Below are 23,737 nucleotides of genomic sequence, written 5' to 3'. Positions count from 1 at the left end.
CCCTCCCTCTCCTCCTCCTTCCCCCCTCCCCCCTCTTTCCCTCCCTCTCCCTCTCCCTCCCCCTCCTCTGCCTCCCTCTCCCTCCCCCTCCTCTGCCTCCCTCTCCCTCCCCCTCCTCTGCCTCCCTCTCCCTCCCCCTCCCCCTCCTCTTCTCCCCCCTCTCGCTGTCAGAAACACATCGACACTGACAGACAGAGAGCGAGACACTGACACTGAGACACTGACACTGACAGACAGTGAGTGAGAGAGAGAGACACAGACAGACAGAGAAAGTGAGGGACACACTGGGGGAGCCCCGTCCCAGCATGCTTTTGGAGGGCTCCCGGTGCTGCAATCGGTGAATAGAATTTGTTTTATTTATTTATTTTTAAATTTTTTAAATTTTTTATTAATTTTTTTGATTGATTTATTGGTTGATTTATTGATGTATTTATCATTTATTATTGATAATGGCTCTTTATTTGTAAAACTGAATTGTTTAATGTTTGGAAACTTCCCTTTAAACCTGCCCCCCGCCCCCATTCTCTACGCCTGATTTGTAACCTGCGCCTGATTTTATAAGTGTAGGCAAGGTTTTTCTGAGCGTACAAAAATCTACACTTACTCCATTCTAAGTTAGTTTGGAGTAAGTTTTCACTGCCTAAACTTTCAAAACGGACGTAAGTGGCCGGACACGCCCCCTTTTGAAAAAAAATCTGTTCCAAACTGAAACTGTTCTAACTGACTAGAACTGGAGCAAACTAAATGCCGAGAATTGCAATTTCTAAGATACTCCATTCTAAACCAGTTACTCCAAAAAAACAGGAGCAACTCAGGCCGAAACTTGGGCCCAATGTGTTGGGAAGGGGATAATTGGTGGGAAAGGGAAGATACAATCTCAATTATTAGCTTGCTAATTGAACAATACATGATTGCACATTATCAAACCTATCTTACTTTACTTTATTTCTCCATAGGGTCTCCCAGGTCCTCAGGGTCCTCCAGGGAGAGACGGAGTTCAGGGACCGAAGGTAAACCAAAATTTGTGTAAATGTAACCAAACAGCAATGTGAAGGAGATAGTTCTATATATAAAAATGCAAAATACACAGTTTTGCTATATTTCATGGCACATTAAAGGGGAATCAATATTTAGAATCCACTTTCCCAAGTTTCTAAATGGAAGCTTGCACAGTGACAGGACTGGTGCTACGAAGTCACTGATTACACCTGATGCTAAAATACTTCATGGGGAGGTTGAATTTGAAAACAATGAACGAAACATTAAAGCCACATTGCAATGATCCAAATTAAGATAGGTATGCTACTTGCTTCAGACCAATTTACACGATTGGCATTTAAGACTGCTAATTTATGGTTTTTTGTCATGCAAAAAAAAGAAAAAAAGTGAATATGTAAGCACATTTAGCTGGAGAAAGAGATATTTTTACCAATTTTCCCCCCATGGTGTAGTCTTCTGGGCAGCTGTGGAATGCCCATCAGGCCAATTAGAAGTTGCGCCTCCCCAGTTTGCCATTAAGTCGCTCTAGAATAGTTGACACCAGCAGAGTGACTTACTTAAGGCTATTCATGCCAGTAGAAAAATGAACATTTAAGAAAAAAGGCAAATAAACTTGAGGTAAGCTTTCTTCAATAAAAAGGAGAATACTGCAATAAAAAGTGCTCTCCAAATTGGCTGTGTCTAATCTTTTTGTCTTTGTGGATCGTATTACACATACTATGGAGCCTTAAAATTAAACAAAGAAAAGAAAGACATGTGCCTTTCATAACCTCAGGGTGTTCCAAAGGGCTTTATAGCCAATTAAATATTTTGAAGTGTGGTTGCTGTTGTAATGTAGGAATTACAGCAGCCAATTTACACACAGGACCCGCAAACAGCAATGTAATAATGACCAGATCATCAGTTTTAGTGATATTGGTTGAAGGATTTGGGTTGGGGTTGGGGTTGGGGTCGGGTGGGATGTTAAAATTTGAAAAATCTCAAACCCGACCCCAACCCAACTCCAACTCGCCCACTTTTGGATTTAACAGAGACAGGACAGGGGACAGGCAACCAATCCTGAGGCTGCCCACCATTGGACCCACCTCCAGGATCCAAAAGACCATTCCCCAGCAATCACACTTCCCAGGATCGGAAATCAGACCCCCACCCAGTATTGCCCCTCCACCCCCTCACCCCCAAGGATCAATGACCTCCCCAAGATCCTGATGTCCCCTCCCCATGCTCCCACTAACCCAGCTGGAGGCTCCCTACCTGAGCTGAGGCCTCCTCAGGAGTGTTCCCCACCCAACAGGGGACCAAGCCTGTTAATCAGGCTGGCTTCTGGGCGGGGAACCTGCTTGAGAAAAAAGAGACACATGCTATGGAGTCAAAAATCAACAGTAGGACCGAAACACTCCCCCCCGTGACCCCTCCCCCCCCCCCCCCCCGCTCCAATTAAGATTGCGACACAATCTCTGGAGTGGGACTTGAACCTGCAACCTTCTGACTTGGAGGCAGTAGAGTGGTATTACTAAGCTACTGCTTACGAGCTTAAGAGCTTGATTTTCGAGGGATTTGTGACCAGGTTTTCGCCGCGTTTTGACCCTCCGCGGTGAAAACCCAGTCGCGAAGCCCGTGCGGGATCCTTGACTCCTTGTTTGCAGCAGCGATGGGATGTGCTGCCGGGGAGAGCTGCGCCGGATGTGCAGATTGCGTTACCATCCGAGTTTTGGCAATCTCCCGATCCGTCGTGCCTAGAACTGCGCAGCCCTGCCAGCAGCGGTAAGTTAGAAAACCTACAAAAAAGGTAAGTTAAAGTTTTTATTTTTACATTTTTTGCAGCGATTAGTTAGTTAAGGGTCTTGGTAATGTTTTTGGAATTTTTTTTCCCCCTTCCAAAGCCTCAGTTGCAGCACAAATGACCCTGCACTAAAGTTGGCGAAACTCATGTTTTGCACTGTGAATAATTGTGCAATGCCTCCCTTTGCGATGCGCATACCCCAAAGGCCGAAAGTTCACCTTAAAATCGGTAGCTCAGCGAAAACGGTAATTTTCATGTATCACTACCGTTTTCGCCCAAAAATCCAGCCCTTGTCTATGGTCCGATTCATTTGCATGTATCTTAGGTTGTTGACGCTATCAGGTCTTGGTGATCTAATTAATCCACCAATGAGGCAACAGTGATGAGAACAAATCTTTGCAAACCTCCAGGCTCACAAAATTCAAACAGGAGAAATCAGTCATTAAGAGATTCTAGCCCAAGTATGACTGAGTTGCCTGAGTTTTAAGATTACCAGGGCAAAGAGACTACCTTTGGTTTGCCAATTTGAACCCCCTCCCCCCGACCCCATCTTAGACTTTTCTTTCCCTTTAATGATCTGCAATTGAATAACAGCCACTTCTAGCACAAGACATGGGGCTAGTTTCTGAAAGCTAACTCTAATTCTGAAATGACTCATTCTAACCTTGATAATTTTTCACCATAATTACTCATTCCTGTCATGAACAATTTTTTCTGAATTTTTACTCTAAAAACTGTTTAATGCGATATTTTTTAATTGTAGCAAGGTGGCCATTGATTAACGGTGAGGCTTTTAAAATTTCTTGATACTGTATAAAAAAAAAAGCTTGCAGACTCTGTTGATGGACTAGTGGAAAAGGCAGCATGCTCAGTTCCCTGTCTCTGCTGATTTTAGCTGTTGGGATGCTACAATTAGTCTTAATATCCCTGAGCTAGTAAACAGAAATGTCACTGTGTGTTCAATACTCCTGCTGGAAAGTGCATGTAATGAGACCTGGCTCGGTTGTGATGCCATTCACAATCAAATAGCCTGCTAACATTCACTGTTTAAGTTCACATTTGAGAAGTGACCACTTAGATGAGGGGTTGGAGACTGCCTCCTCCTAGAGACTGGTACCCCAGCTAGAACCAGCATTTTCTAAAAACTGGAACAAAACATTTTTTAAATTATATATCTAATCATTTAAAAATAACATGAAAGCTAATTGTAAAATAATACAATTATTGGTAATCAGTTTAGAACCTCGCCTCCGGGGGATGGGGGTTCTCATTAAGATCAAACACATTTGAAGCAGTTGTATTTATTTTAAGCCATTCCCTTTCCCTACTCCACCATTGGTGACAAATCTTTCAGCTTGTTTTCTGAAATTCTCTTCCTAAACCAATCCCCTTTGGCCTTTTACTTCTCTCTCCACCTCAATAGCCTTCTCAATATCTGTTCTTTTGTCCACCTCCTTAACTCTTCGAACTCCTCCTAAGTGACACATTCCTTCCTTCCCCCTCACGCCCCATCTTCATCCTCCCTCCATTGGGATGTTTTTCTGCATTAAAGGTGTTAAATAAGTACAAGTTGCATAGTGTTATTTAAAAGTTACATCAAACCAATGGATATAATAGTGTCAAGGATGGCTTCAGGTCCATGGTTTTCTATATTTATTAAATACATGATGCCGATTAGATTGCTTATCTTACACTGAACCTTGCCAGACCTGGTTTGAATGTCACATGATGTGTTATGGAACATTTCATGTGTAGCTCAAAAATATTGAAACTGTACCTGTTTCAAAATCAAATTGGTAAATCAGTTGTCATTTGTTTTACTTCACCTAATATAGAAGGGCCTGGGTTTATTTTCAATTGATGGATGTATTTGCTACATTTACAGAGGGATATAGATTGTCAATTGATGTCAATGTTTTAGGGTACAAGAGGACTGGAAGGTGCAATAGGACCCCCAGGACTTCCTGGACCAAGAGTAAGTTTTATTTATAAGGGATTGGTTTTATAAAAAGTCGTAAATAACAGAATATATTTCAGTAACTTTCTGAGGACAAAATGTTCAGAAATGTCTTGACCCGTTGCCTGCAAAACAAAAATATTTTGTTTCCACATGGAATCTTTTAGAGTATGATTGAGTGCCCTTTGAATATCTGATTAGAATTTAAATCATTAGGTTGTTTGGATTATACTGTTACAGTAAATAGATTTTCTATTTTTCATTACTATTTGCAATTGTGATTATTTTCTCAAAAATATCTCATATTTTTGATACTAGAACTGTAACCCAGCAATGCCACAATATAGATTAGTTTATACTAAGGAAATCACTTTAACATTTTGTGGTATGCATTAATAGTTTGTTATTCTGGAGTACTGTGAACAGAAAACTCAACATTGAGGTCAGCGTTTATTCATTTATTATCTCTACTCCTTGTTTTGGCAAAGCTATAAACCTAGAAATGACTGTCAGGAATGTTATCATAAAAACATTAATATCCAGTACTTCTCTCCACCGGAATAATTGAGGGGATAGAGTGAAATAGGTTGTCATGGTCGACATTATCCAGTCCCTTTAGAATCTTAAAAACTGCAATCTTATCCCCCTCTCAACCTTTTCTTTTCCAGTGAGAAGATGCTCAACTTATATAATCTCTCTGCAAAATCCAATCACTCCATCCCCTCAATTATTCTGGTTACTTGCTTATGTATCCTTTCAATAACTATAATATCCTTTTAGTACTGCAGTGACCAGAACTGTGTACACTATTCTAAGTGTAGTTACATCATTAATAGACATTTCAGTGCCCTGTAATGTTTACATTGAGCCAGCTAGTCAATCACAGTCAGTGTAAAAATTAGAATAACATTTGTTGTTTGATTTGTTAATGTTGAATTCCCTAGCATGGGGTATGATTTATTTCATTAAGTTATTAAACACTCAGTTGAGATCAGGATGCAACATTCTCATTCCAAGGGTAGATATGTCTGTGAACACAGATTCCGATAATGTTAAAGTACACCCTGATCTTATCCAGATTCTGGAACTCAGTGCTCAAGTCAAACTTATGGAACTGTTGGTCCACAACTCTCCCATACTGATTAATTTCACTTCTAACTATTCTGTATCCACTTTGTTTTGTTTCCACATCCCAAGGAATCAAAAAGCTCATCACTTTCTGCAGGCAGATTGCTAATAAATAGTCTGGCATCATTTCATCTGTGTCTGCACTGTAACTCAGCATTATTGAGCAATGAGGGTAATTTTTTACTTCACTGCCCGGGTGGTAATCTGACAGTGGATCATCTGCCTGTTGTAGAACCCATCCAATTTTCATTCCATTGATTTCAATCAAACAGAAATTGGGCAGGTTCAGTTGGGGGGGTTGAAAATGAGCCCCAATACCTCTATTTCAGAATGAGACAGCAATGTGAAAAACCAATTTCCTGTTAGCTGTAATTAATCTTTCTGCTTCTTTTTATACTTCTGTAGTGCATCTTTGCATGTGTTTCTATGTGAAAGGTGCTATCTATGTGATTGTCATTGTGATTGTCATCATTATGTCATGTCCAGTTCTCGCCAAAGCCAGACTACATTATGAAATCTTTTCTTAGACAACAGTTTACTAGCAGATATTTTTGTAGAAATTATCCACACCACAATCAGGTTGACATCTACCCTAAATAACCCAAGTGACTACATTCACACCAAGCAATTATGGATTGGGAACATACCATTATTGTTTTCATCACGGAATTTGCTAGTGTGGAGATCAGCAATGTTACTTTATTTTTCAACCACAAAGTGTGGATATAAGAAGATAACATAAGAAATAAGAGCAGGAGTAGGCCATATGACCCCTCGAGCCTGCTCCGCCATTTAATGCGATCATGGCTGATCCAATCATGGACTCAGGTTCACTTCCCTGCCCGCTCCCCATAACCCCTTAATCACTTATCAGTTAAGAAGCTGTCTATCTCTGTCTTAAATGTATTCAATGTCCTAGCTTCCACAGATTTACAACCCTCTGAGAGAAGAAATTCCTCCTCATCTCAGTTTTGAATGGGTGGCCCCTTATTCTAAGATTATGGCCTCTAGTTCTAGTCTCCCCTATCAGTGGAAACATCCTCTCTGCATCCACCTTGTCAAGCCCCCTCATAATCTTATACGGTTCGATAAGATCACCCCTCATTCTTCTGAATTCCAATGAGTAGAGGCCCAACCTACTCAACCTTTCCTCATAAGTCAACCCTCTCACCTCCGGACTCAACCTAGTGAACCTTCTCTGAACTGTCTCCAAAGCATGTATATCCTTTCGTAAATATGGAAACCAAAACCGCACACAGTATTCCAGGTGTGGCCTCACCAATACCCTGTATAACTGTAGCAAGACTTCCCTACTTTTATACTCCATCCCCTTTGCAATAAAGTCCAAGATTCCATTGGACTTCCTGATCACTTGCTGTACCTGCATACTTTTGTGTTTCATGCACAAGTACCCCCAGGTCCCGCTGTACTGCAGCACTTTGCAATTTTTATCCATTTAAATAATAACTTGCTCTTTGATTTTTTTTTGTCAAAGTGCATGACCTCACACTTTCTATCATTTTACTCCATCTGCCAAATATATGCCTACTCACTTAGCCTGTCTATGTCCTTTTGCAGATTTTTTGTGTCCTCCTCACACATTGCTTTTCTTCCCATCTTTATATTGTCAGCAAACTTGACTACATTATACTCGGTCCCTTCTTCCAAGTCGTTAATATAGATTGTAAATAGTTGGGGGCCCCAGCACTGATCTCTGTGGCATCCCACTAGTTACTGACTTCCAACCTGAGAATGAACCATTTATCCTAATTCTCTGTTTTCTGTTAGTTAGCCAATCCCCTCTCCATGCTAATATATTACCCCCAACCTCGTGAAATTTTATTGTGCAGTAACCATTTATGAGGCAACTTGTCAAATGCCTTGATTATAGTACTGTTAGTATTAGCAGAAAAGTATGTAATGCACTAGTATATTCCTCGAGATTGGGCTAACCAAACTGGAAGCAATACGGTGGAGGAGGATTTCCTGGAGTGCATAAGGGATGGTTTTCTAGACCAATATGTCGAGGAACCAACTAGGGGGGAAGGCCATCTTAGACTGGGTGTTGTGTAATGAGAGAGGATTAATTAGCAATCTCGTTGTGCGAGGCCCCTTGGGGAAGAGTGACCATAATATGGTGGAATTCTGCATTAGGATGGAGAATGAAACAGTTAATTCAGAGACCATGGTCCAGAACTTAAAGAAGGCTAACTTTGAAGGTATGAGGCGTGAATTGGCTGGGATAGATTGGCGAATGATACTTAGGGGGTTGACTGTGGATGGGCAATGGCAGACATTTAGAGACCGCATGGATGAACTACAACAATTGTACATTCCTGTCTGGCGTAAAAATAAAAAAGGGAAGGTGGCTCAACTGTGGCTATCAAGGGAAGTATTAAAGCCAAGGAAGTGGCATACAAATTGGCTAGAAATAGCAGCGAACCCGGGGACTGGGAGAAATTTAGAACTCAGCAGAGGAGGACAAAGGGTTTGATTAGGGCAGGGAAAATGGAGTACGAGTAGAAGCTTGCAGGGAACATTAAGACAGATTGCAAAAGTTTCTATAGATATGTAAAGAGAAAAAGGTTAGTAAAGACAAACGTAGGTCCCCTGCAGTAAGAATCAGAGGAAGTCATAACAGGGAACAAAGAAATGGCGGACCAATTGAACAAGTAGTTTGGTTCGGTATTCACTAAGGAGGACACAAACAACCTTCCGGATATAAAAGGGGTCAGAGGGTCTAGTAAGGAGGAGGAACTGAGGGAAATCCTTATTAGTCGGGAAATTGTGTTGGGGAAATTGATGGGATTGAAGGCCGATAAATCCCCAGGGCCTGATGGACTGCATCCCAGAGTACTTAAGGAGGTGGCCTTGGAAATAGAGGATGCATTGACAATCATTTTCCAACATTCCATTGACTCTGGATCAGTTCCTATGGAGTGGAGGGTAGCCAATGTAACCCCACTTTTTAAAAAAAGAGGGAGAGAGAAAACAGGGAATTAGAGACCGGTCAGCCTGACATCGGTAGTGGGTAAAATGATGGAATCAATTATTAAGGATGTCATAGCAGTGCATTTGGAAAGAGGTGACATGATAGGTCCAAGTCAGCATGGATTTGTGAAAGGGAAATCATGCTTGACAAATCTTCTGGAATTTTTTGAGGATGTTTCCAGTAGAGTGGACAAGGGAGAACCAGTTGATGTGGTGTATTTGGACTTTCAGAAGGCTTTCGACAAGGTCCCACACAAGAGATTAATGTGCAAAGTTAAAGCACATGGGATTGGGGGTAGTGTGCTGACATGGATTGAGAACTGGTTGTCAGACAGGAAGCAAAGAGTAGGAGTAAATGGGTACTTTTCAGAATGGCAGGCAGTGACTAGTGGGGTACCGCAAGGTTCTGTGCTGGGGCCCCAGCTGTTTACATTGTACATTAATGATTTAGACGAGGGGATTAAATGTAGTATCTCCAAATTTGCGGATGACACTAAGTTGGGTGGCAGTGTGAGCTGCGAGGAGGATGCTATGAGGCTGCAGAGCGACTTGGATTGGTTAGGTGAGTGGGCAAATGCATGGCAGATGAAGTATAATGTGGATAAATGTGAGGTTATCCACTTTGGTGGTAAAAACAGAGAGACAGACTATTATCTGAATGGTGACAGATTAGGAAAAGGGAAGGTGCAACGAGACCTGGGTGTCATGGTACATCAGTCATTGAAGGTTGGCATGCAGGTACAGCAGGTGGTTAAGAAAGCAAATGGCATGTTGGCCTTCATAGCGAGGGGATTTGAGTACAGGGGCAAGGAGGTGTTGCTACAGTTGTACAGGGCATTGGTGAGGCCACACCTGGAGTATTGTGTACAGTTTTGGTCTCCTAACCTGAGGAAGGACATTCTTGCTATCGAGGGAGTGCAGCGAAGGTTCACCATACTGATTCCCGGGATGGTGGGACTGACCTATCAAGAAAGACTGGATCAACTGGAGTTCAGAAGAATGAGAGGGGATCTCATAGAAACGTTTAAAATTCTGACGGGGTTAGACAGGTGAGATGCAGGAAGAATGTTCCCAATGTTGGGCAAGTCCAGAACCAGGGGACACAGTCTAAGGATAAGGGGGAAGCCATTTAGGACCGAGATGAGGAGAAACTTCTTCACCCAGATAGTGGTGAACCTGTGGAATTCTCTACCACAGAAAGTTGTTGAGGCCAATTCACTAAATATATTCAAAAAGGAGTTAGATGAAGTCCTTACTACTAGGGGGATCAAGAGGTATGGCGAGAAAGCAGGAATGGGGTCCTGAAGTTGCATGTTCAATCATGAACTCATTGAATGGCGGTGCAGGCTAGAAGGGCCGAATGGCCTACTCCTGCACCTATTTTCTATGTTTCTATGTTTCTGTCTATATGTTGTTAATGTTGCGACTGCATTCATTATAAAGAACACACGCTATAGTATGTTTTACTGATGTAAGATCTGAACCCTTTTATTGTAGTACTTCTCTCCCCACCTTCAAAATTGGGTTTACCTTCCTGACATAATTTCCTAGTCCCCTTTTAATTCTGCTCAGCACCACCTCCCAGTTGTAAAGTACCTTGTAACATTTTGCAGCATTAAGTGTTGCTGCTGCAGCAGTTGTCGTAGGAGCACCCAAGATGTCTTGTGGATGAGTTACTCAAGCTTCACTTTTATGGTTTATGATGGGTCTGAACACTAAGCTATTTCACTAGTTTATAGTTTTGTGTGTTATCTTCTCCACATAGGAATAGTGAGAGATTCTGGGTATAAGAACATAACATAAGAGTTAGGAGCAGGAGTAGGCCATACGGCCCTTCGAACCTGCTCTGCCATTCAGTAAGATCCTGGCTCATTACCCTAGAGTCCAAAAATCTATCTATCTCAGCCTTGAATCTTTTCAAAGATTCAGCAAGCTGGAATAGATAGATTTTTTGACTCCTGAGGAATCAAGGGATATGGGGATTGGGCAGGAAAGTGAAGTTGAGGTTGAAGAACAGCCATGATCTTATTGAATGGCGGAGCAGGGTATGTTATTTTTTTTTTTTAAAACAGAACATTCTCCAATTAATGCTACAGTCTAAACACGGATACGATAGCATAGTAGTTATGTTACTGGACTAGTTATCATGAGTCCTGGCATAAAGATCCGGAGACATGAGTTCAAATCTCACCACGGTAGCTGGGGAATTTAAATTCAGTTAATTAACTAAATCTGGAATAAAAAGCTAGTATCAGTAATTGTGACCATGAAACTAACTACCAGATTGTTGTAAAAACTCATCTGGTTCACTAATGTCCTTCAGGGAAGGAAATCTGCCAACCTTACCTGGTCTGGCCTACATGTGACTCCACAGCAATGTGGTTGACTCTTAACTCCCCTCTGAAATGGTCTAGCAAGCCCACACCACCCACCTTTTCAAGGACAGTTTGGGACGGGCAATAAATGCTGGCCACTCCAGTAACACCCACATCCCATGAACAAATTTAAAAATAATTCAGCTGACATTCCTCTCTCTCCTGTTTTGTATGAGGCATTAACCTGTGTAGAATTAGTGCACTAATACAGCCCCTAAAATAGCAGAGAGAAAAATTTCAAACAAATCCGTTAGTATTGGTACGTTTGTTTGCCGCGGTGGAATTTTACAGTCTTTGGCTTTGATTTCAGAACTGTTACTGAATTAAATCCTGTAATGGTTTCCTAGGGACCAGCAGGTATCACAGGACCATCAGGCTATGCAGGGGAACGAGGTCTACCAGGTGAAGTGGGACCATCTGTAAGTACTATATAACTGACTCATTAGCATTCTGTGCAAAATAGTTAATAGAAATTTAAATTCATGTTCCAGAATTCTAGTTTAACATTTTCCAGTCGATTCTGAAATTAAATCACATCTATTCTATTCAACTTTACAGTCAGTATAATTAAGCATAAAATGTGTGTGGTTCGTATGCTTATTGACATTTTTAATTATTTCCAAAGGGTCTCCCTGGTGCAAAAGGAGAAAAAGGCGAGAAGGTGAATTTTCTTGTTTTATTTGTTTTATCCTGGCGTTTTTATTTCTAATGCCAGTGAAAAGGCTCCATCAAAAGCAAAGAGATTCTGAAATGATCCAAAACACTGCGACTTTGTTTTTCACTTTCAGGGTGAACCTCAGTCCCTCGCGACAGTTTATCAGCTGGTCACCCAAGCTTGTGAGGAACTTGTTCAGAGTAAGTAAGAGAATCAGATTCCAGATTCAAAGGAGAGAGGTCAGGGCCTTATTGGATTTGGTATTTACCAAGAGAGCAACTTGACTGAAAACACACTAGTCATAAAATAAGGAGCACATTACAATATCTGTCTCCTTGTGTCCCTGTGAACACTGAATATTTTGTTTGCGAATTTTGTTTTTGAAACTTTATTTTGAGGAAACCTTTTTAAAATTATTTTCATTGATGAAAAGACTCATACGGTGGATTGAACATTGGTACAGTCGTATGTTTTTAAATATAGTTCTTGCAGGAACATACAATGATATTGTGAGCCTGTGAATATAATTAGGCATATTGGTGGAGTAGTTTTACTATCTTTGGGTTCAGAGTAGTCACATGAAGCTGGTGCATTTTAAGCTGTGGGTTCTACTTGTATATTGTAGCAATTTTATGCAGTATAGGATGCTATAACTTCAGTGATGTCCTAGTAATATAGTTACCATTTGTTCTATGTACAGGAGTTTTTTAATTATGGGACAGGGAAGATGTTTTATGTAGATACTCGGCTGGAGTCGCAATCGTGACAACTAGGCTTCAACAATTGTACATCCCTGTCTGGAGTAAAAATAAAACGGGGAAGGTGGCTCAACCGTGGCTAACAAGGGAAATTAAGGATAGTGTTAAATCCAACGAAGAGGCATATAAATTGGCCAGAAAAAGCAACAAACGTGAGGACTGGGAGAAATTTAGAATTCAGCAGAGGAGGACAAATGGTTTAATTAGGAGGGGGAAAATAGACTATGAGAGGAACCTTGCTGGGAACATAAAAACTGACTGAAAAAGCTTCTATAGATATGTGAAGAGAAAAAGATTAGTGAAGACAAACGAAAGGTCCCTTGCAGTCAGAATCAGATGACTTTATAATGGGGAACAAAGAAATGGCAGACCAATTGAACAAATACTTTGGTTCTGTCTTCACGAAGGAAGACACAAATAACTTTCTAGAAATACTAGGGGAGTGAGGGTCTAGCGAGAAGGAGGAACAGAAGGAAATCCTTATGAGTCAGGAAATTGTGTTAGGGAAATTGATGGGATTGAAGGCCGATAAATCCCCATGGGCCCATGCATCCCAGAGTACTTAAGGAAGTGGCCCTAGAAATAGTGGATGCATTGGTGATCATTTTCCAACAGTCTATCGACTCTGGATCAGTTTCTATTGTCTGGAGGGTAGCTAATGTAACACCACTTTTTAAAAAAGGAGGGAGAAAGAAAATGGGGAATTATAGACCGGTTAGCCTGACACCAGTAGTGGGGAAAATGTTGGAATAAATTATTAAAGATGAAATAGCAGCGTATTTGGAAAGCAGTGACAGGATCGGTCCAAGTCAGCATTGATTTATGAAAGGGAAATCATGCTTGACAAATCTTCTGGAATTTTTTGAGAATGTAACTAGTAGAGTGGACAAGGGAGAACCAGTGGATGTGGTGTATTTGGACTTTCAAAAGGCTTTTGACAAGGTCCCACACAAGAGATTAGTGTGCAAAATTAAAGCACATAGTATTGGGGGTAATGTTTTGACGTGGATAGAGAACTGGTTGGCAGACAGGCAACAGAGTCAGAATAAAACGGGTCCTTTTCAGAATGGCAGGCAGTGACCAGTGGGGTGCCGCAGGGTTCAGTGCTGGGACCCCAGCTCTTTACAATATACATTAATGATTACGATGAAGGAATTGAGTGTAATATCTCCAAGTTTGCAGATGACACTAAGCTGGATGGCAGTGTGAGCTGTGAGGAGGATGCTAAGAGGCTGTAGGATGACTTGGACAGGTTAGGTGAGTGGGCAAATGCATGGCTGATGTGAGGTTATCCACTTTGGTGGCAAAAACATGAAGGCAGAATATTATCTGAATGGCGGCAGATTAGGAAAAGGCGAGGTGCAACGAGACCTGGGTGTTATGGTACATCAGCCATTGAAAGTTGGCATGCAGGTACAGCAGGCGGTGAGGAAGGCAAATGGCATGTTGGCCTTCATAGCTAGGGGATTTGAGTATAGGAGCAGGGAGGTCTCACTGCAGTTGTACAGGGCCTGGAATATTGTGTTCAGTTTTGTTCTCCTAATCTGAGGAAGGACATTCTTGCTATTGAGGGAGTGCAGTGAAGATTCTCCAGACTGATTCCCGGGATGGCAGGACAGGCATATGAGGAGAGACTGAATTGACTGGGCCTGTATTCACTGGAGTTTAGAAGAATGAGAGGGGATCTCATAGAATCATATAAAATTCTGATGGGATTGGACAGGTTAGATGCAGGAAGAACGTTCCTGATGTTGGGGAAGTCCAGAACCAGGGTTCACAGTCTAAGGATAAGGGGTAAGCTATTTAGGACCGAGATGAGGAGAAACCTCTTCACTCAGAGTTGTTAACGTATGGAATTCTCTACCGCAGAGAGTTGTTGATGCCAGTTTGCTAGATATATTCAAGAAAGAGTTAGATACGGCCCTTACGGCTAAAAGGATCAAGGGGTATGGAGAGAAAGCAGGAAAGGGGTACTGAGGTGAATGATCAGCCATAATCTTATTGAATGGTGGTGCAGGCTCGAAGGGCTGAATGGCCTATTTCTATGTTTCTATTTGTTTAAGTTGCTCTCCCATAAGTACCCATATACAGGATGAAACCAGTGCTTGTAAAAATCACGTCCAACACATCCGGTACAAATTGTATTATACATTTTATAAATTCTACATTCTGCTTTCAGTTTGTTCTTACAGCGACTTATGCAAGACACATTTCAGATAGGATTAGTTATCTGAAGCAGGAGCTTCCAAGCTGTCTTCATGGACTGCATAGCTGCATACCACGGAGTCTTTCGGATGAGACGTTAAATCAAGACCCCGTCTGTTCTCTCGTGGATGTAAAAGATCCCATGGCCACTATTTCGAAGAAGAGCAGGTGAATTATCCCCGGTGTCCTGGCCACTATTTATCCCTCAATCAACATAACAAAAACAGATTATCTGGTCATTATCACATTGCTGTTTGTGGGAGCTGGCTGTGCACAAATTGGCTGCTGTGTTTCCTACCTTACAACAGTGATTGCACTCAAAGTACTTCATTGGCTGTAAAGCACTTTGTGACATCCGGTGGTCATGAAAGGCGCTATATAAATCCAAGTCTTTCTTTTCTTATGAGCCACATATAAAGTTTTAATTTATGTTCCCTTCAATTTGCATATATCTCAAGTTATTGATGCTAATAGATCTTGGTATACTGATTCTGGATTTATCCCCCAATGATGCAACAATGCTAACAAGAGCTCCTTCCAACCTCCAGAATCACAACATTCAAACAGGTCAAACCAACGAGTAAGTCAAATAGAAATCAGTTACTTCCAGATTGTCAGACTTGTTCAGCAATCACATTTGGCCATTTGTGAATTCTTGTAGCATTTAAGAAATTGTTTCTGAATAAGCAAAGTATATTACAAAAATATCATTCTATTAACACTTTACCATTGGCATGAGTTATGTTTTATGGCATTCCATGGCTTTGGTGATGGCTTCAGTTCCGTTGCTGTTGCAGATGTATAATTTTACAATTAAACACAAAAATAATGTAAATTTGAAATATAGCACACTTCTGAGAAGGTAAAGGCAGTATGTAATAACTTACAAAGTTCAGAAACCATCGCCCTGAACAGCAGCAGCAACTTTCATTTATATAGCATCCTTAATGTAGATGCTCTTCACACAGGAAAAACAGATGCTGAACAGTAGTGGAAGAGTTAGGAAAGAAGATCGAAAGCATGATTGAAAAGATCGGTATTTAGGAGACTTTTAAAGGCAGGAAGAGGCGTATCAAGGTGGAGCTGTTTAGGGAGGGAGATTTTGAGAGTAGGGCTGAGATAGTTGAGGGCTCTGCATTTGAAGATGGAGTGAAGGAAGGGTGAAATGTATAGAAGACCAGAGAACTGAAAAGAGTAGAATGGGATGTAAGACAAGAGGTAGTTGCAAAGGGAATATAAGGCAAGGCCATGGAATGATTTAGAAATGAGAATGTTGAATTCAGTGCTTTGGCGGATGGAGATTAGTGAGCACAGGGGTGGTGGGCAGGCAGGACTTAGTGCAGCGCTGGGTGGTGGAGTGACTACACCATGGAATACTAACGTATGAATACTTGATGTCGTCATTGACATTCCTCCACTATTTTATGGAGGTGTTAACACATTTATTTTAAATAGGTAAAATCGTTAAGAAGAATTTTAAACAAACAAGTTAAGTAAAAGAAAGACTTACATTTATACAGTGCCTTTCACAACCACCTGAGGTCTCAAAGCGCTTTACAGCCAATGAAGTACTTTTGAAGTGTAGTAACTGTTGTAATGTGGGAAACGCTGCAGCCAATTTGCGCACAGCAAGCTCCTACAAACAGCAATGTGATAATGACCAGGTAATCTGTATTTTGTTATTTTGATCAAGGGATAAATATTAGCCAGCACACCGGGGATAACTCCCCTGCTCTTTGAAATAGTAGACATGACATCATTTACGTCAATTTGAGAGAGCAGACGGGGCTTCGGTTTAACATCTCATCTGAAAGACGACACCTCTGACAGTGCAGCACTCCCTCAGCAGTGGAGTGCTGTGCATCCCTTGGCGTCATTTCAAGACTAGTGAAAATAAAACACCTGGAGGGAGAAATTCCTCAGCGCCTGATAAACAGGTAAGATGGAGGTGCGGGGTGTTCCCGACCTCTCCTTTAACTTCCACCCTGCGAGCATTGTTGGCCCTGTTCGCGACCCGTAAGGTTGCTGCTGACACCGCTTGCAGCAGACTCATGGGGCACAGGGCAATATCCGCCATGGGGCGCTAAGGGGTCACCACGTAAGGTGATTACATCATTGCCGGTTGTGTGACGGCCCGGGGCCCTCCAGCAGGGTGCGGCGCTACCATAGCAGCACCTCCACTAACTCCTGTGCAATTTCGCGGGAGCCAGTAGCGCCCACTGGAGGCGCTATCGGGCATTGCAAAAAAGGGCAATTTCAACCCCCTGTTGTAATTGTAATTTATCAACTCACTAGGTAACTATTATTGCATAAAACCTACAACTTGAAGAGTTAATGGCCCAGAAATTGAGGTCAGTTGCTTCCTGTGGGCGGATGCTTCCGACCTGAAAAATTTCTACGAATCTACCTGGTGGTCCCGGAGGTTTGTAGGCTTGTGGTCCTGGCCCTCGATGCGAAGGCCTTCGTAGACACACACATAAAAACATAGAAAATAGGTGCAGGAGTAGGCCATTCGGCCCTTCTAGCCTGCACCACCATTCAATGAGTTCATGGCTGAACATGCAACTTCAGTACCCCATTCCTGCTTTCTCGCCATACCCCTTGATCCCCCTAGTAGTAAGGACTACATCTAACTCCTTTTGGAATATATTTAGTGAATTGGCCTCAACAACTTTCTGTGATAGAGAATTCCACAGGTTCACCACTCTCTGGGTGAAGAAGTTTCTCCTCATCTTGGTCCTAAATGGCTTACCCCTTATCCTTAGACTGTGACCCCTGGTTCTGGACTTCCCCAACATTGGGAACATTTTTCCTGCATCTAACCTGTCTGAACCCATCAGAATTTCCTGGAGCGTAAGGGTTTTGTACGCATCAATGGGATCAAGTGGGCTGGCCCAACCTATCGGAGCAGGGCGATCCCCATTCACACTTATGTGGGTTCCATATGTACAGAGCTGCCATAAGTATGAATGGGAATATCCCCCAAAATACAAACACTGAAAATACATTTTTTTAAATCACATATTTCAAATTAATCAAAATGGAATTTAATTAATTACTTAAAATAAAAATGTCATTTTTTGAAAAATAAAGTTACATATTTTAAAGAGTCTGAAAATAAATTTACCTTATTTGACAGGATTTTAATGTTTAAATTATTTTTAAAAATATACTTTTCAGTACTTTAAAAGTCTTGCATTGATAAAAGCAGGCCTTATGCTTTATTCAGTCATAAGAATTTGAAGGACTTTCGTTGGGCAAATAGCCCAACTCTTCGCCCGCAGAGGCTCTTTACTTTCGGATGCGGTGGATCTGTCAACAGACCGCAAGTGCCGGGTTTAGGCGCATGCATTTCCCATACCTAAATCCGGAACTTGCGGGAACCCACGGGCGCATGCGCACCTCGTACCCACTCGTGGGGAGCGTGATTTCAGGCCCAAAATCCCCCAAAATTGCAAGACTCTGCATTCTCACTGAGTAAGACTTTGTGTTGACACAGTTGTCTCACAATTTCAGGGATAAACTGTCTATTAATCAGGCAGCTGAGTGCATTTTATCTCTACGTCTATAGACAGCTTTAAATGTAACTATTATTCAGTTGTAATAATTCTCACTTTTATATTTATTAACTACTAGATCACATGATCAAATTTGATTCGATCCTGAATGAGTTTACACGGAACCCAGCACCTGTCCGGATCATTCAGGGACCAGCAGGTGAAGTCGGACACCCAGGACGACCAGGACCACCTGGAATCAGAGGGCCTCCGGGAACACCTGGCAATCCCGGAGATGCTGGCAAGTCTGGCTATCCGGGAGAGATCGGTAATTTACATCTGCTCGCCTTTATTTGAAAATGCACTTAATCTCATTGCTGGAAAATATATTATCTCCAGATTTCAGGCCCTTTCTAGATGGATTGCTGCTCAGATGCTCCACGCACCTTTTGGGACAGCCGCTTAATTGAAATGGAACAGGGAAGTGTATAGGCTCTCATGCTCCTTTGTGCTTGCTGCTTGCATTTGGGTACGCTGAGTGTCTCGGATTTGTGGCAGGCCACAGGCCTCTGTGCCCAATGCTCACCTGCCGTCACATTATCAACCTATCCAGCTGTTTGGGTGTGACAATTTTCTTGATTGCTCGGAAATGGCAGAACCATCGTGGTTTCCAATTCCTGTGTGATATCTAGTGGCCCTGAGAAAGCATGCTGGCGTGTCTGCTGAGCACAAAGGGCTGCAATGCCCTTTGTTGCAGAATAGCCTATCAACATTCACTGCCGAGACTGACAGATGAATTGTCGGCACTTGGGCAAGGTGCCAGAATGCTGCCACTCATGTGAGAGTACTCCAGCAAGAGGAGAGGAGAAAATTAGCAAATAGTTCCATCAGTTATATAAGCCACCTTGGGGATAATTTTTAACCAGTTAAAGGGTATTCAGTTGAAAATTGCAGGGTGAGCCTTAAAATGGGCACTAGCAAACAGGTGGTAGGCTGCTTGCACATGCAAATTGGAGTTAACCCAGTTGTTGGAGCTTTTCCCAATTTCCATAAACAAATAGGCAACGCGTACACTGCACATGCTCTGCCTATTTCTATCAGCGGTGAGCAGCCTAACTAGTGATCTTTAAGGAGATCGCTGGAGGAGGCTCGAAAACTGGCCTGGAACATTTTTGCGGGGAATGTTTGTACGGCCAGAAGGAGCAGGAATGCAGCAGTACAACAGCTCACTGCTGATGCTATGTAGGCCCTCCCTGCCCCTGTGCACCTCCACCTCACCCCTTCCTTTACTGCTGACCTCTGCCTCAGCTTGTTTATGGAGCCGCTGGATTTTCTGCCCACTCTCGTTCAGCAAGCTGACAGCTAGTGACTGTTGAGCATTGGCAGCTCACTGAATATTCTAATGAGGCCCAAAGCTAAAAATTGTTTAGGCCCCTTGCTTAATCCATCGAGCAGCTCTTGTGGGCGCACCACCAACTTCGTACCTATTTTGATCAAAAGTTAAAAATCGCCTCCCGCTTTCCTGTATAACAGGTGCCTCCTCTGATATTGATTCTTATTTAATCACTGAAAAAAGAGATAATGAGAATGAGTTTTACCTAAGAACTGTTGTATCATCTAGTCATCATTAACAATGGAAGCAGGATTGGATGCTGGGCTGCAGCGACAATCTTTAATGGGACGGTTAAAATGCTAGAGGGATGGGACTCAGTGGGAGAGTTAGGGGAATTCCAAGATGGGCTTCAATGAGAGAGTTGGAGTACAAGAGAGGATAAACTTTGATGGTCTGAATGGGCTTTTGTCATCCTTGACTTTTTTCTTATGTCCTCAGAATGAAATAGTGAGATGATAAAGCTATGTATGCACTCTATCCAGTAAGCAGCACGGGCAATTATTTATTGTCTCTGCATCCAAAAGTAGCTAATGTTCAAATAAACGTAGATTCATATCATCATAGCATTAAAATGCAGAAGTGTATTTGAAAATGACTGCCCTTGTGCCAAGCTTTACATGATGGTCGTGCTTATCTGATTTAAGGCATTGAGGTCATCAAGCCCCACACAAATACCCATTCATAATGTAGGGCCCCAGAGCATTGACCTCCATGCCAGAATTCTGATGCACTGCCATCACACCATGCTATTACAGAGTGCTAATTGATGAAATGTACCCCATGGTGTTCATAGTAAGTGATTATTTAGTTTACACAGATGTCCAGGAATTTGTTCATTTACTTGTTACGTGTTACTTGTTTCTGCCAGTCCAATGTAGTCTCAATTTTATCCAAGTTTAAAACTTTGTCAACAGGTAAACCAGGTAATAAAGGACAGAAAGGTAGCCCAGGAAGCAATGCTCCAGGCTCTGAGGGACCAAGAGGAACCCCAGGTAATGATGCTGATTATTATCATCAGTCAACCTCTGATTGTAGACTTCAAAAATAGGGTAAAATTCGTACTGAAAGCAGGTGGGGCAATTTCAGCCCCTCGGAGTTCAACATGGAAGTAATTTGGGTATTTCCATTCCAACTCGGTGGAGAAGAAATTAACTGACACAAATTGCCAATCTCGTTCAGAAAGGTCCCAGGAATGGCTAATGTGGGAAGTTCATAGTGTGGGACATTTTTCTGAGTTAGGAGTAGAATAATGACGTTTTGTTCAGCGCTCACCGAGGAAATTGCCCCGGAAGTTTGGTGGGTTGCGCTATTACTCAGATTCAGAGGTTTCCAGCAAGCAGTATCATCAGATAAATTAGACGAGGAAGGATATTTTAGTTCATCCAACTGGAAAGTCCCCACAGTTCCCCCCATTGGGTCATCCGATTGTTTCTTAAATAATCTCTGGGTTTTGACTCTACTTAACCCAGAACTCTATTCCTCTGATTGATCATTTTTGTATGAAAAATAAAGTCCGAAAGTTTTTACCCAAATATGTTTCTCTGTACTCTACGTAAAGTTTCATTTGACTGATTTTTTCCCCCTCACCACCACCAGATTCAACAAGAAAGATTAATGCTGGAAATTAAACTCTTTTTCCTTCTTGCTAAGTACCTGCACCAAGCACCAAGCACTCCTAACTTAGGGATAGGGTGGTTAGATGAAAACTTTATTATTCTACTCTAACCTCAGCCATTAGGCATTCCTGTGACCTTTCTGAACGAGATTGGAATTTGTGTCAGTTAGTTTCTTCTCCACCATGAGTTGGAATGGAAATATCCAAATTACTTCAATGTTGAACTCTGAGGGGCTGAAATTACCCTCTTTTTATAGCCCCGTTAGTGCCTCCGGGGGGCGCAATGGTGTTTTCGCTCAGCGCTAGCCGAGGAAATTGCCCTGGAGGTTTGGTGGGAGCTGTCCTGGCAGCGCCACGCCCCGTAATTAGCGCCCTGGGTCGCCGCACAACCGGCGATGATGTCCCCACTGCCCAGCGGGAAATTTCCCCGCGGATCGCGAAGTTGGCGGATATCAGCCACCGGGGTGCCCCTTAAAGGGGAGGCCTATTGCGCCCTGGGCCACTATTTTAATTTGTCAGTCGACTCTTGCTTCGGCCCGACAATGGCGGCCCTCACCTCGACTGGGTTGCCATCATGCAGCCTGGTACTCCGTTTTAGGCGCCGGGCTGCTGGCCTGGTCGATTGTGTCCTTGGTGACCCAATGGCTGACCATAAAGGGCCTACAAAGTGCGCAGTGGTCCTCCCTGTTAATAGAAGGGGAGGGAGGTTGTAGCGTGTCCATAGACTCATCAGCACGATGCTGGACCCAGGAGCGCCCCTCCAAGGAAGCCGAGTGCTCCACTTCCTTTTGAGGGGCGCACGGCCCAATTCCACGTCGGGGGCAGGACTTCCTGGCTGGACGATAAAAGTCCCGGCTGCAAAAGGTTATCGCCCCCAATTGGGGTGAGGGTCAATTTTGCCCTCTGAGAGCCAACAGAGACAATTCACTCTCTCAGTCTGGAATTGGTTTTGATCCATAGTCCCAGAGGAGAAAGGAGCTGCTGGAAACCCAATGCACCGTCAGTCCCACTTCATGACATGATGTAATACCCCACTAACTTTGCTTTTTGCTTGAACAAAGTTCTAACTTTAACTTGTTTGTATAGGTCCTCGAGGTGAAGGAAAACGCGGAAAACAAGGGCCAGAGGGCTTGCCTGGCCCACCAGGCCGTCCTGGATTGCCCGGTTTTCCTGGCTCCATTGGGCCACCAGGTGCCTCGGGACATTGTGATGCCTCTACCTGCAACACATTTAACACCAGGAGTGAGTATAGACACCTTTTGAATAATCTGTGGCCAAATGTTATTCAGCAAAACAGCTTCTAAGTTAACCAGTCTTTGATTTAAATATGTCCTTTCTTTTAAAGACTTTTCACAAGAAATTTTCAATTTGACAGTTTTTCTTTATTGTTTCTGTTTTGGGTTTTAATTATTTTTAAATTTTGTTTTAATTAGGTGAATCAGACACTGAATCTGAGGGTGAATTTCAATACCTGCCTTAAATCATTTATGGTTATGGAAGCAATTCTTGTTTTTATTCGTGAGGATGAATGCAAAACAACTAAACGGAATTATTTTAACAGAATGAAAAGTGTTCAGTTGAATGAACTACAATCAAATGTTGCATTTTATTGAGAACAGAGACATTTTCATATCACATTGTGACAGCACTGTAAGTTCCAACATGTACTGTTGAATGGGAGATGGTGCAAGTTTATGGTGAGGTGTGTGAAATATTAGTCATGTGGAAAGAAATCTGATATTGTAATATCAGCAATGACTGGAATAAGGGACGTGTGTTGACCAATCAGATAATCTGAATTTCATGAGACACATTCTGAGTCACAAAAAGGTAGGCTGAGGAGAAGGACTTGTGTATGGTGGCTGATGTAAAGTTAATTGTGCGAAATGTTCGCATGTTGCTGAAAACTGAAAACGTTCACTGTTGTTACAGAACTCCAGTCATTTGACAAATTATATTTTTTACATCTTTTTTTGTAAACTGTAGATAGTATCTTAATATTTCTTGAAATCAATATGAATAGTTAAATACTGTAATTATGTATTTTGCCTCAACGTGCATGGTTTATTTGGAATTTGTGAAATTCTTCTTTGATACAAGGGCCGATATTGTCGCTCAGTGTAAGCCTGGGAGATGTAAATGTTAGAATGTGAATATTCCTCATTCAACATCATTTAATGCATCCATATATTCACAAAGTAATTGTATAAATGCCCAGAATTAAATTTGGTTTATGTTTGTAAATGTGCTTATTAAATGTAACATATGGTTTAATTATAAGTCAATCGATGTTATAGAACTAATTTCAACATCAAAGCACTCCATCCAATCATTTAAGGATTCTTATCCATACTTTTAAATTACTCTTATACTTTCAAATG

At 42.1% G+C, this 23,737-nt stretch overlaps 1 protein-coding gene across 1 annotated transcript in view; it reads left to right on the top strand.

Annotated features, from left to right (window-relative positions):
• Window positions 1-23,184, top strand: part of LOC139277543 (collagen alpha-1(XIV) chain-like) — a 216,192-nt gene extending 193,008 nt beyond the window's left edge. Inside the window, exons 40-48 of the mRNA XM_070896129.1 lie at window positions 957-1,010; window positions 4,704-4,757; window positions 11,581-11,652; window positions 11,859-11,894; window positions 12,022-12,088; window positions 18,488-18,676; window positions 20,656-20,733; window positions 22,443-22,598; window positions 22,790-23,184. Coding sequence (XP_070752230.1) covers window positions 957-1,010; window positions 4,704-4,757; window positions 11,581-11,652; window positions 11,859-11,894; window positions 12,022-12,088; window positions 18,488-18,676; window positions 20,656-20,733; window positions 22,443-22,598; window positions 22,790-22,836 — 753 coding nt within the window. The 3' untranslated portion in view covers window positions 22,837-23,184. The remainder of the gene's footprint in view (window positions 1-956; window positions 1,011-4,703; window positions 4,758-11,580; window positions 11,653-11,858; window positions 11,895-12,021; window positions 12,089-18,487; window positions 18,677-20,655; window positions 20,734-22,442; window positions 22,599-22,789) is intronic.
• Window positions 23,185-23,737: the final 553 nt, after the last annotated feature.

This window comes from Pristiophorus japonicus, chromosome 12, assembly GCF_044704955.1.
Source record: "Pristiophorus japonicus isolate sPriJap1 chromosome 12, sPriJap1.hap1, whole genome shotgun sequence".
NCBI classification, from domain to species: domain Eukaryota; kingdom Metazoa; phylum Chordata; class Chondrichthyes; family Pristiophoridae; genus Pristiophorus; species Pristiophorus japonicus.
The sequence above is the reverse complement of the archived record's forward strand: the minus strand, read 5'-3'. Positions and strand labels throughout refer to the sequence as shown.